This window comes from Pongo pygmaeus, chromosome 17 (genome assembly GCF_028885625.2).
Source record: "Pongo pygmaeus isolate AG05252 chromosome 17, NHGRI_mPonPyg2-v2.0_pri, whole genome shotgun sequence".
NCBI lineage: Eukaryota > Metazoa > Chordata > Mammalia > Primates > Hominidae > Pongo > Pongo pygmaeus.
In genome coordinates this window covers 45,943,180-45,956,648 of record NC_072390.2, presented here as the reverse complement: position 1 = coordinate 45,956,648, position 13,469 = coordinate 45,943,180, and the positions used below count along the sequence as shown (strand labels likewise).

Below are 13,469 nucleotides of genomic sequence, written 5' to 3'. Positions count from 1 at the left end.
TTAAAAAAATTTTTAGCCAACTTTTTGTACTCTAAGAATACAAGTATGTTCCTGGTTTCCCCATTTCACTGGCTTGTGTCGGCGGCTAGAGGACCTGGGGAATCCTAGGGAAATTTAAGGAACGTGGAAGAGGCGCGAGGTTGCTCCCTATTGCCCCCAAGTTTCTCGTCCCAGAGACTCTCAACAAAGCCTCCGACCCTCAGCAATGGTGTTCCCCGCCCCAGGGCTCACTACACCCACACACTACAGAAAAGGGCGCTGGGGCCTGGGTGACGCGGGAAGGAAAACATAACTTCGATAGGTCGCAACTTAACTCTCCCGGCTCCAGCCAAGAGGTTTTTCCGAAGCCCCAGGTCGGATCTCGCCGCAGCCTGCCCGGCCCTTTCCCCCCTCGGGCAGCAGAAGGGAGCGCCGGGCAGGTAACGCGCACAAGGGCGGCGGGCAAGTCTGGTCGCGAGCTCTAGACCTCGCCCACCGACGCCCTCCCCGGCGGTGGCTCCCCTGTCCCGCTCGCGGCACTTACCAGGAGAAGTAGCAGGGCGTACACGCGTCCCGGGCTCCGCGCCATCGTGCGCACCCTCGCCTCCGCCTCCCGCCACCGCACCGCTCCGCGCCGCCGCCTGCCCCGAGCGCGCACTCGGCTCCTCCCCGGCACCGGCCTCCCCCCAGCGCGGCCAGCACGGCCACCCTCTCCCTCCCCGCCCCGAGGGCTGTCTTCCCCGCGGCGGTTGCGCGGCCCAGCCCAACCCAAAGGCGCGGCTCCAGGTGTGGCCGCCGCGAGAAAATGGAGTCGGGCGCCGGCCTGGGCCGCTCTTACAGAGGTGGGGAGTTCAGCAGAGGAGGGAGGCGCGGGGTGGACTCCCGCCCGCTCGCACTCGCACCTGGGACCGTGACGTCCTTGGGTTGGGGACTGTGGGTGGCAGGCCCCGCCCCGCCGTTCTCTCCTTCCCGACCCCCTACTCTCTGGAGAATGGCGGGAGGAGGGAGCCTCCTGGCGGGGCTTGACCTGGGTAGCGCAGGTCGCAGGGCCCCGGCCCAAGGACAAATGCTCCACGGAGCAGAGTCCTGCGGGACCAACCGGCCCAGTGGCTGCGGGGCCAGGCCGCCCAGCGCCGCCCAAAGGTCCCGCGCTTTGTGATTGTGCTTTGGGCCCGGAGCGCAGGTGTCGCTGGTGACTTGGGGACCCGCATCCTCAGGAAAGCTGCGACCGCGGTGCGTTCGGCCCGCTCTCCTGGAACGGAGGTTGTGGAGCAGAATTTCAGGTGGCTGTCTCCGCAAAGGCTGCTCTTCCCTATGGCCCTTCACTGCTTCCAACAGGTTTGCAGCTTATCTGGCTCAAGGAGAAACAATCACCAGAGGTCAAAAAGGACAATTCTTGGGCTAGGAGAAAACTCTAGGGTGTTACGGGAAATATATATACTCTTTGAAATGATTTACAATTTCTATTACACCACTAGCTAGATCAAAGACCCCGCTCCAAGAGTAACTAGCTGGGTGGCCTGGACTAGCCTCTCTGGGTGCCAGTTTCCAGATCTGTCAAATGGGGTTAATAGCGACCAACGCACGGGGATGTTTTGAGAACGAAATTGGAAAATCTTAGGTAAAGCATTCTGCAGTGTCTAGAACTTAAGGGTTCAATAAATAATTGTTAAACTTAGAACAATATGATTGCGAGGTAAGATGTTAAATTGACATCTTGAAAAGCAGAAACTTAGTATGGGCATCCAAACACTAGAATCAGCACCGGATTACGAAACTTCCAAGAAATGTAACGACTGGAAGTAACGGACGAGCCTATTCTGTGCGGGAAAGGCGCAAGGGGAGAAAAAAAGACACACACACCATACTTTTAAGGGTAAACAACCTTTATCCCAATTAAATGGCAACGCGGATATAATAAGCAAATGATATAATAAGCAAATTGCAATGGGAAGGGGAGAAGGAAAAGATATTTAGATTTACACTCCCCAGACTGTGGAGGATTCACCACCAGACCGGAAAGCAACAGCCTGGTCTCCAGAGTTGGACACTACACTCACCAGACTACAGACGATTCTCATGAAGTTTCCGCACGGTCTGGGACCCTAGCTCTTATTGTAACAAGTTGTTTGGCATGAGACCCAGTCACAAGGGCCCTTCCCGACTGGACTCAAGGAACACAAAAAGGTCAACTTGTTTTTGCGATTGTCTATTGTTTTTCAATAACTAACAAATAGGAATAGATTAAATAGAGATTTATTTGAAACAGCGCTGGATGAATTCCTCAAGGGGCTCACACCACCTGTTCCGGGACCTGGTGACCATTGTTTGTGTCCATGTTCAGTTGAGTTCAAATTTAATATTTAACTTTTCCTCCACATTCGGCTTCAATTTGATACTCAATTGCAGGAAAATACCCCTACAGATACATGGGGAAGGCATAGTTGATAGAGATTACAGATACAGAGTAAACACAGGAGAATTAAAAGCAAAATTAATAACACACCCATCATGGCTTTGCAAGGAGAGTAATATTGTGAGAATTGTCAGGGATATACACATAACATCCAGTATGCAGTAAGGTGCAAACCCCTCCTTGGGCTGCAGTAAGCATATCTAATGCCATTCCATTTGCAACACAACAGGACGTAGCTGAGCAAATTCATCTGATAACAACATACATCCAGTGCTACTATCATTACGAGCTTTTCTTAGAAGTGAGCTTAATATTTTAATTTGTTGCTGAAGCAGGATTGTATCGGCCGCAGGGGAGAATGCTGTGATAGGATACCACCCCTACAGAGTCGAGTGCATTCTAACCAGGGATGTTTGTAAGCATCTAGATTACTGGGGAGGGGAATATTATCCCGGATGGTGAATGGAATTAATGGCCACCCCCAAGTGCATCTCCCCATCCAATATGGGGGCAGGTATCGCCACCCATAGGATCCACATACCCAGAGGGCCCCACAGGGGACAGCAATGGAGTTACTGTAATCATAGTGTACTAATGTGTTATGAAAGTAGGAAAGAGATTGTGTTTCATTGGGGGTAATGTTGTTGATTTGGAGTATGTGTTGACAATTGTCTGGCAGGAGAAACCCCAGAGTACCAAGGCTTGGTTTGGTCGAAGAAAGTCCAGGTTGGATTGCAAGTGTTGTTGTTGTGGTCCCATTGGTAGCGACATAGTCATTCAGAAATGTTAGCAGGGAGGATTCTCCAAGGTAGCTCATTCCCACATAGCCAACATTGACTGCGGTTGGCTTCTTCTGCAGTGGTGGCTACCCAGTTGATGAATTTAATCTTGGCGTCAGAAACAAAGACACAGGTGCTGACCATTAGTAGATAGGTTATTCCCTGTGATAACAAAAACAGAGGGGAACATGATATTGTTTTTCATCTTTAGGAAATTGTAGTATGCTTCATTTTCTGCTCCTATAGCTACAAGGTCACCAGTCTTAAGGCTGGGACCTGATGGACGCTGTACCCATATTTTGGCTCCAGGATTTTGGCTCCAGGATCTGAATCCCCCAGTTCCGTATGTAGCTTCTGTTGGGGCAGAGATTTCCTCAGGGGTTAGTTGTTGACAAGGTTCCACTAACAATTGAGCAACCTGCATCTGAGGTTTTATAGCAAAAGAATCTGGAGTGGTATTGTATAAAATGACCTTTAACTCTCCCCAGTAATCACTATCAATTATACCACCATACATTATAAAGCCTCTCATTGCAAGTCTTGAACATGTTGTAATCCATTCATCTGCATTCAAGTTTGCAGTTATGGTGGAAATTTTGGCCTGTTCATCTGCCTGCTGATGAAATAGTCTGTCAAGAGAAAACAGAGACGCATGAGCATCAACATGGAAAACAGTGATAATGGTAGTGTGTGCCAGGATTCAGATATCTTCCCAATATTGTTTACCCCAAACCCCTTTGTTCCCAATTAACCATTTGTTTTGTTGCCATTGGGGCATCCAGGTGGTAAGAACATTTGCTACTGACCAAGAGTTGGTATTCAAGTGGCAAATCCCTCTGGCCTCCTCCTGAATAGCTCAGAGGACCACTACTAGTTCAGCCAGCTGGCTGCTCCCACCCCTTCCTTCATGAGAAATGCTTATGCTTTTTAACAGGGTTATAGCCACGGCCTTCTAGCATCAGGTCCCATCAATGTATTTGGTAGATCCATCAGTAAACCAAGCATGTTTCTGATGCTCTGGGCTTAGTTCTTTAAAGGATTTGCCCCATTGGGCAGGGGAGGTTTCCTTCCCTATCTGTAGGACTTGCTTGGTGGTTTCCTGAGCTGGCAAGTTTTGTATATCCTCATGTAAAAGTGATACCCCCTTTGGTTTTGGCTTAGCCTGGTCTTGTATGTACCATTTGCATTTGATGATGCTACTTTCTTGGGCGTGCCTTATCCAGTGAGCTTTGGGGGAACTCATGACCCAAGTCATAATAGGAATTTCAGGCCTCATAAAGACATCATGGTTGAAGCAGAGGTGCTCAATTTCCAGCAAAGCCCAATAGCAAGCTAACAATTGCTTCTAGAAAGGTGTATAAGCTTTGCCATCCTCTGGCAGTTTCCAGGTCCAAAACCCCAAAGGTACCCTCTTCCTTTCTTGTTCCTGGCTGAGGCCCCAATTAGCATGTTGATTTAGGACAGTTACTTGCAGTCCTACTAGCCCATCTTATATGGGCCATAAATCCAGGACCAGTTGCACTGCTTGTTTAGCTTGTTCAGAAGCCATGCTCTCTTCCTCTCCCCAGTGAAAGTCATAGCCTTTTCTAGTGACTGCATGAAGAGGCTGTAAAATGTTACCCAAGTGGGGAATATGATGTCTCCAGAATCCAAACAAGGAAATAAATTTCTGAGCCTCCTTTTTAGTGGTAGGGGTTGCGCATTTTAGTGTTTTAGCTTAGCCTTTGGTAAAATGGACTATTTCCCTGCATTCCATAGGATGCCAAGATATTTTACAATTTGTGTAGGTCCTTGAATTTTACTGGGGTTAATTTCCCATTCTTGAGACAGGAGCTGAGTTTTTACCTGTTCCGATCCCCGGCTGACTAGTTCTTCAGTTTTACCCTGACTGGGCCACTTGAACAGCTGCCTTTTCAGCAATAGGCTGATAGATTTGAGCCTGATCAGTCAAGACATAGGCCTGGCATTGGGCTAGGGCCAGTTTGGAAATCAAATTAGCATTTTCCTTTTCAGCTTACATTTTTATTGTTCCTATCTTGATACATTAACTTATAAGCAGTAAGCAAGCACCATCCATGCCAGGAAATTCCCTCAGTTTCCACTTTACCAACGTGAAGCACCTCATGCACAGCCAGTGGTTCAAAATGCACTAATTTAGATTCCCGATTTTCACAAAGGCCAGTTCCGTTGGACCACTCAATGACCAAGGAGGAGAAGCTGGGGAGTTCCCATCCCGGGATATGGGGGCCTCCCAGCCCGGTCCTTGTGATGGAAAAATGGCATGCTTTCGCTTTCAGATCCTGTTCATGACGCCAAAAATGTTCTGTGCGGGAGACCTGTGAGGGGAGAAGGCACACACAATACTTTTAGGAGTAAACAACCTTTATCCCACGTAAATGGTAATGCAGATATAATAAACAAATGATACAATAAGTCAATGATACAATAAGAAAATTGACATAATAAGCAAATTGCAATGGGAAGGGGAGAAGGGAAAAGATAAATATATATATGTATATGTGTGTATATATATATGTGTGTGTGTGTGTATATATATATACACACATACACATATACACACTCCCCAGACTATGGAGGATTCATCACCAGACTGAGAAGCAACAGCCTGGGCTCCAGAGTCGGCCACTCATCCGTACACAGACAAGGAGCTGTCTCTTGAAGCTTCGTTGCAGTCTGAGACCCTAGCTCTTTTTGTAACCAGTTGTTTGGCATGAGGCCCAGTCACAAGGGCCCTTTGCGGCTGGGCTCAGATAATACAAAAGGTCAACTTGTTTTTGTGATTGTCTGTTGTTTTTCAATAACTACTGTATAGGTATAGATTGAAATAGAGATTTCTTTGAAACAGTGCTGGATGAATTCCTCAAGGGGCTCACACAACCTCTTCTAGGACTTGGTGACCATTGTTTGTGTCCATGTTCAATTGAGTTCAAATATAGTATTTAACTCTTTTTCCACACCTATATAAGCATAAAGGTTTATTTGGAGACTAGAAAGAGGGGTTTGGCATTAAATTTGGCTCAAATAGTAGAGTTCCTTCTGTGGTCCAAAGTGCCCCCTCTCCCTCTGGCAGCATCTCTCACCCTTCTCTCCCAAGTGCCGATCTTCAAGATCCAGTACAGTCACCACCTCCTCATTACACTCTTTCTTCTCAGGCCCCCAAGGACCACTGCCTATTTGAGCTGAGAGAAGCACATTCTCCATGTTTGGGGCTTAGCTGCTGAGTGGATTTTCTCATGCAGTTTCTTAAGTGACGGTGGCTGAATTAGTTGAGGACTTAGCTCATTACTGTGCTCAGAAGTGCCCCAAACTGTGCTCTGTACTATGGGATACTCTCAGTAAACTTTTTTACATCATTGAATCTGGAGGAAATGTGTCTTAATTTCCACTCCTTTCTCTTGAGCTAGATGTGGGTATTAGCATACCTTGGGGATATTCTCATTTGCCATCATGCTGGGAGCACTCCTGATTTAAGAAGTGAGGCTTTACCACATCACTTGCAGAAATCATTGTAGGAAATTATATGTCAGTCCTGCCTTAAATTTGTGCCCTTGCAATTGAGTCCTATAGAGAAGTATTTATGCCTCATTATTAAGACTTTGGTTTCTATTCAGCAATGAAGATAATCATAGCTTCCAGAATGAGAAACAGCCAAGCAAACTTTATTTCTGTTGTATTATTCAACCTCCCCTGAAGGCTGTCAAAGTTAGTTTCAAGGTAATATTCCTTCTATAAGACATTTTCCCCAGGACTTTGAGAGAAGGTGCCAATATGTCATCCAATGCCATAGAATGTCACTCCTGAATTAGTTCTACTTTAAAAATTCTAAAACTTATGACTCAGGGAGATGAAGGGACTTCTTGAGAATCAGATGTTTCACAGCTAACTCTCTGGCTCCTAACTTCTTTATGCTGGGGTTAGAGTAAATCTGTTTCATACATCTCTGTGCACAAAAATAAATGTAGCCGTTACCAACAAAGGACTAAGGATTTGTTTAAAATAAATTGAAGTCTTAATAGGATGTGAAAATTTTAACTTTCATGTTTTCCTCCCCCAAGTTAGTTCAACATTACGGTAAATGTACTTTTCTTAAGACATTTAGAATGGATTAGTTCAAAACATATTTTGTGCAAATAATAATTACCTTTAACATCTAGATATATTCAAAATATCTACCTGAATTTATGTTTTCCGGAATACTTTGCTTCACACACATACACAGATAAGAATAATCTTCAAGTGATTAGCTCATTAAAATCACCTCTTTAATATGATCTAAAACAAAAAATAAAGGGTTTCAGAAAGATCAATGAAAATTAATATATCTCTTTTCTACTAACACTGCTCCTTACTGCGAACACATCCCAGCATTAAATATTACTTTAAAAATGGACAGTTCTTCGCTAAAGGTCTGATAAGTGGCTGACCACTTAATTCCAGTGAAAATCTCATGAATATATGTATTAGAATTAATGTTTCAGAGGTGAGAGCTAAATCTGGTTGCTATCCTTTTAAAATGCCTTATAAACAAATCATAGAGTTGTGTAGCTGTTATAAAAAAAGGTTATCATGGTCAGGAGGATTACTCATAGAATGTTGATTAGCAAAGGGCATATAGACACAGGACAAAATATGAAGTACTCTCAGGTAATCTGAGAAGGGAAATACGAGGAGGAATCTGTTTTTTGGTTTAGTTCTGAGAGTTTATTCAATATTTACCTTGTCCCTGTTCAACAAACATTTAATTTTGCATTTTACTGGAAATGCAAAATTAAATGTTTTCCTGTATCAAAAGAAACAAGAATAGGTGCTTATAAAATAATATAACTATAATTACTTATAAAATAAAATAATATAACCACTGTGGTAGAACTACACATGCAGTATATGAACAATGAAGAAGTTTCCCACCTCACACTTTGGACTATGGGATTAGAAAAGGCTTCTTGGAGGAAGTTTGCTGAAGTGATTCTTAAAGGATGAGTAATTGTGAACCAAGTGTTGAACCTGCCAGAGCAGAGTGACTCAAAGCATAGATGCTGTTGATGAAGAGTCAGGGGCTTTCGCTTTAGCTGTGAAAAAAGCTTTCTTTTCATCATGTTGACACAAACAGGGAAATCAGAAGTAAAAACTTTTCTTTTGGTAAAAACATGTTGAATTTGAGACATTAGAACAAAATGCAATTAGAAAAGCCTAGCAAGTCATTTGAAATGAGAAAGGACAACTGCATTGCAAATAGATTTGGGTAGCAGAAATAGTCACCTTATTTTGTTCCCATCTCACTGGCTGTTCTTTCTCAATCCATTTCTTACCCTCTGCTACTTGTAAAATGTGTGTGTCTTCTGAGTTCCATACTTTGCTTCTTTTCTTCTTACTTAGTAGCAGGTATGATTCTGTGGTCACTTCCATTGTGTAAACTTAGCTTTCTTTCTCAAGCTCAAATCGTGGGACCTCACTATTTGGATATTTCATGGGAACCTCACACTTCCGTAATGATTTTGTAGGGATATCAAACTCAGCATATTGACAAAAAAGCTTTCCCTCTGATATGGTTTGGCTGTGTCCCCCACCTAAATCTCATCTTGAATTTTAGCTCCCATAATTCCCACGTTTTGTGGGAGGGACCTGGTGGGAGATGATTGAATCATGGGGGCGGTTTTCCCCATACTGTTCTCATGGTGGTGAATAAGTCTCACGAGATCTGACGGTTTTATAATGGGTTTCCTCTTTTGCTTGGCTGTCATTCTCTCTTGTCTCCCTCCATGTAAGACATGCCTTTGCTTCTCTTTTGCCATGATTGTGAGGCCTCCCTAGCCATGTAGAACTGTGAGTCTCCTAAACCTCTTTCCTTTATAAATTACCCAGTCTCAGGTATGTCTTTATTAGCAGCATGGGAACAGATTAATATCTCCTGTCTTTACTTTCTCTCCAGTGCAAACTTGCTACTTTCTCATATGCCCCACTCAGTCAATGACAGCCTTGCGAACTTGGCCACTCACATTAGGACCTGAGTGGCATCCTCTATTCCTTTTTCCATACTCTCCATATCCAGTTACTTACCTCTCCTTCAGTACTCTGTGGCTTTATCCCAGATGACTCACACAACCTGCATAGCAGCAATCACATTATAGTTTATGGTTATTTCATCCATGTCTACTACTCCACCCATTTCTTTTTCTCAAAGCTGTTCCTTCTTTGGGAGCAGAGGCCATATGATATTCACATTGAGCCCAACCCTCAGCATCCAGCACACATCAGATGATCAATTAAGACTTGTTGAAATAAGCGCACACACTGGAAGGGATTAATTTTAAGTGAAGAAGGAGTATTATACGGAAAAGTGTTTGGAATATCCACTGTGGGTGAATTAGCCGAGGTTCTGGTAAGAAAATGTTGATCTGTGATATGTGTGTGTACATGCATTTGCACACATACATGCACATGTTAGTTTGTGTACGTATGTTTTCCCTAACAACACTGCAGCCCAGAGCAGAATAAGGATGGCAGCTGGTAGGTGTAAGTCAGGGTTGTAGAGTGGCCTGGATGACAGTTAAGAGGTGTAAGTATCCAGGAAAGATCAACTATTATTTTGATGTTTTTCTAGGTCCAGATTGATGACATCTTATGGAAATATCTATGTAAAACATCTATAAAGAGAACTGAACTAGGCACTGAGGACAATATCACACATACAAAGATGATAAACAAGATCTATAACAAAAGGCTGAAGGTGCTGGGAATATTTAACCTAGTAAAGAATAAAGTGGTCAGGTGCAGTGGCTCAAGCCTGTAATCCCAGCACTTTGGGAGGCCTAGGTGGTGAATCACCTGAGGTCAGGAGTTCAAGACCAGCCCAACCAACATGGTGAAACCCCATCTCTACTAAATACAAAAAATTAGCTGAGCATAATGGCGCATGTCTGTAATCCCAGCTACTTGGGAGGCTGAGGCAGGAGAATCACTTGAACCTGGGAGGTGAAGATTGCAGTGAGCCGAGATTGCACCAGTGCACTCCAGGCTGGGCAACAAGAGTGAAACTCCATCTCAAAAAAAAGAATAAAGTGACAGTATCAGAAAAAGAATGTAAAGGTCCTAAAAATCATTTCTGTAAGGAATATATTCCTATTGCTTCTTTAAGCAGAAATATATTTAAGTTTCAGAGGAAAAGGTTTAGGTTAGAAACTGTAACTTTCCATTCCATAAAAAAAGCTTTATGAAAAGAAAAGAAAAAAAAGAGGTGTAAGTATCCAGATACTCCTGGAACTGAGTGTGGTCAGGACGAAGACAGACAGGCTGAATGAAGCTGGAGGAAGACGGACAGGCTGAATGAAGCTGGAGGAAGACAGACAGGCTGAATGAAGCTGGAGGAAGACAGACAGGCTGAATGAAGCTGGAGGAAGACAGACAGGCTGAATGAAGCTGGAGGAAGACGGACAGGCTGAATGAAGCTGGAGGAAGACGGACAGGCTGAATGAAGCTGGAGGAGCTCAGGGGCCAGCTGAGAGTAGACAGTTCATTACATTGGCCATGGAGAAATGGGAGAGGATCGTCCTTCCCCTCAATCCTGGAGAAAGACCCATGGTCCTATTCCATGGAAGTCAAGGCATGGATGACAGCACCAACATTTGGAGTCGGGATCTTGAAATTCTTATGGACTCTACAGTTAGATGGATCAAGAGCCACTTCTGCCTTAGGTGGTGAGAGAGGAGCCTTGGCCAACGTGGGGGTGGAGAAGGCCTCTAATAAGAGAGTGGGAAAAGTTATGTTGACTTTCCCAGTTAGAACTCACAGGATAATAAAGCCCAGCACACTCCAAGCCCTGTTGTCTAGCACAGAGAAGCCAGCACGTCCTTAATGAACAGTCCCCTCATTCTGGGGGAGCAAAAATAGGCAGCCCTGAGATCACAGCCTCAGACGTCAATATCCCGAAAGAGTGAGAGTCCCAGTGCCGTGAGTCATAGTGTCTCACTGAGCTTTCCCCACATGTTCCTCCTTGTGAGTCAGTATACATGGACTGACTGCTTTGGATGCAAAGTCTCTGAGCCAAGCTGTTTTAAGGAAATTGTTAACATTGTTCATGAGGCAGAGGAGAATTAGGGAAAGACAATGACAGTTGCAAAATAGGATTTGGTGCAGTAGAGGAAACAAAATGGTCTATTCTTGGGAATCAGTAGGGTGTTGAACACATCTCATGCAATCTTTTTTGAACTAAGTCACACTAGTTTAAAAATGTGATCAGAATATAATAATGCTGGATTGAGGCAATTATGAAACAGGCAACTGCCTGGGAAACCCCAGCAAGGCCTGGAGGCCCCAACAGAAGGCCTCTCCCATTCACTGATTAATGTCAACATTCCTTCAGCAGAAGGCTTCCTTGGAGTGCGTATTACTGGGAGGGCAGCATGTTGATCCATTGTCAGTTATTTACATCTTAGTCTAATGCCACAGGTTCACCAGGCATGCCCCACCTCGGAGCCTTGCACTTGGGGTTCCTTTTCCCTGGAAGGTTCTGCTCCAGAAATGTACAAGGTCTTTTCCATCACTCTTCACTTGTCTCCCCTCAAATGTTACCTTCTCAGTAAGGACATTCCCTGACCAATGATTTTAAAATTGTAATAACCCTCCCCGGGCCCCCCGGGCCCAGAGCTCCCCATCCTTTTTTTCTCTTCTTTATTTTTCTTCTTGGTACATTGTAACCTAAAAGACTGTGTTTTAACTTATTTCTTATCTGTTGCCATTCCCTAGGATGTAAACTTTGGGAGGGCTGGGATTTTTCTCTGTGAACTGCCGTGTATCCTGCAAATAAAACAGTGCCTGGCCCAATGTAGGCTTTCGGTAAATCCCAGCTGAATGTGTAAATAAATGAATAAGTGAAGAAATTTTCAAGGTTATTTTGGAATTGAGAGAGAGAGAGAGAGAGTGTAAAATGAGGGTAAAGGGGAAAAGGGGAAGAGAACATTGGATTCCTGGAAGGACATGAGTGACTGTCACCAAACTGGGGTGGGGGTGTGATGGGAGGCCTGGCTCACTGTGGATAAAATTGCTCTACCTCACAATTTCAAGGGTGGGCATTGCTAAGACTGCCAGGACAGGGTGAAGTGGAGGAGTTCAGATGCCAGTGGAGAACAGTGCTGTGTTCTTCCTCTGCTTTAAGGCTCCCTTCCTTGCAGGGAGAACCAAGGAAGAAAGCATCAACAACATGAAAAATCCTCCTTCTCCCTGGAAATGAAAAAAGTATGCATTCACTACAGGAGTGCAACACTGGGGAAAGTTGATTTTATCCACTCATGACAAATCTATCATTTTGGTTTCACCCTAAGTTTTATTTATGGAAGTTCTTGGAAAGATAAGGGAAATAGCAAAGAAAGAGAGCAGGGGAGTCCTTGGTTGCTAACAGCAGTCCTGGACTGGAATCCATCACCAGCATGACAGGGCTTGCAGGCTTTTAGGGCAGGCACAGCAGTACTTACTGAGTTTCAGAGAGAAACCATCACACTGACCCATTGTGACTAATGAGCTTAGGGAGATACACAGAAATAAATAAATTTAAAAAACCCCTCAGAAGACAGAAAAAACAAACAAAACTCTTTTTTGGCAATTAACTCATTCATTCGTAGATAGACAATGACAGTCTTATGTGCAATGAAAAAGTGAAATAGAAACAATGCAATAGCTTTGGAGAGTGAACCTGGAAGTAAAATAGTGGGTTTAAAAATCTTCCCAAATGACCTAGAATGATAATTGTAAGCACTTTGGTTGAGAGATGCAGAATTTCAAAAATACATGATTTTCATTCTAAAGAAAAAACAAGAATTTAAAGTAATTAAATTATTTATTTTAATTTACTTTACAAATTAGTCTTTTTGGTGCTGGCTTGAAAATTTCAGTCAACATACTAATTTGTTAATAACGTTCTGAAATTTGTGAAGGATTTCCTTTGTTAAAATGATTGGAGCACATTTAAGGCTATTCAGTAAGTAATGAACTTACCCACTTGTGTTCTGTTATTCTTCTCAGGTTGAGGAAAAACATGGGTTCCATCAAGGAAGGAGATGGGAGCCTTAGCCTTGATCACCGGGCTTCTCTGTCTGAGGGTGTGAGCTTGTGAATGTCATCTACTTTGGAGGACACACTTCATGAACTGTGCTGACTACAATTACAATATTGTTATTCTTGAATCCCAGGTTAGATATTGTGAATGGCAAATTACTTCTATCTAGTAACTTTACTTCTGTAGCAAAAGTAATTGAAAACCCCATAACACGATAAATAATAAT

At 43.8% G+C, this 13,469-nt stretch overlaps 1 protein-coding gene across 1 annotated transcript in view; it reads right to left on the bottom strand.

Annotated features, from left to right (window-relative positions):
• DSG2 (desmoglein 2) overlaps positions 1–844 on the bottom strand; it is a 50,811-nt gene extending 49,967 nt beyond the window's left edge. Inside the window, exon 1 of the mRNA XM_054461296.2 lies at positions 524–844. Coding sequence (XP_054317271.1) covers positions 524–568 — 45 coding nt within the window. The 5' untranslated portion in view covers positions 569–844. The remainder of the gene's footprint in view (positions 1–523) is intronic.
• Between the last annotated feature and the right edge of the window lie 12,625 nt (positions 845–13,469).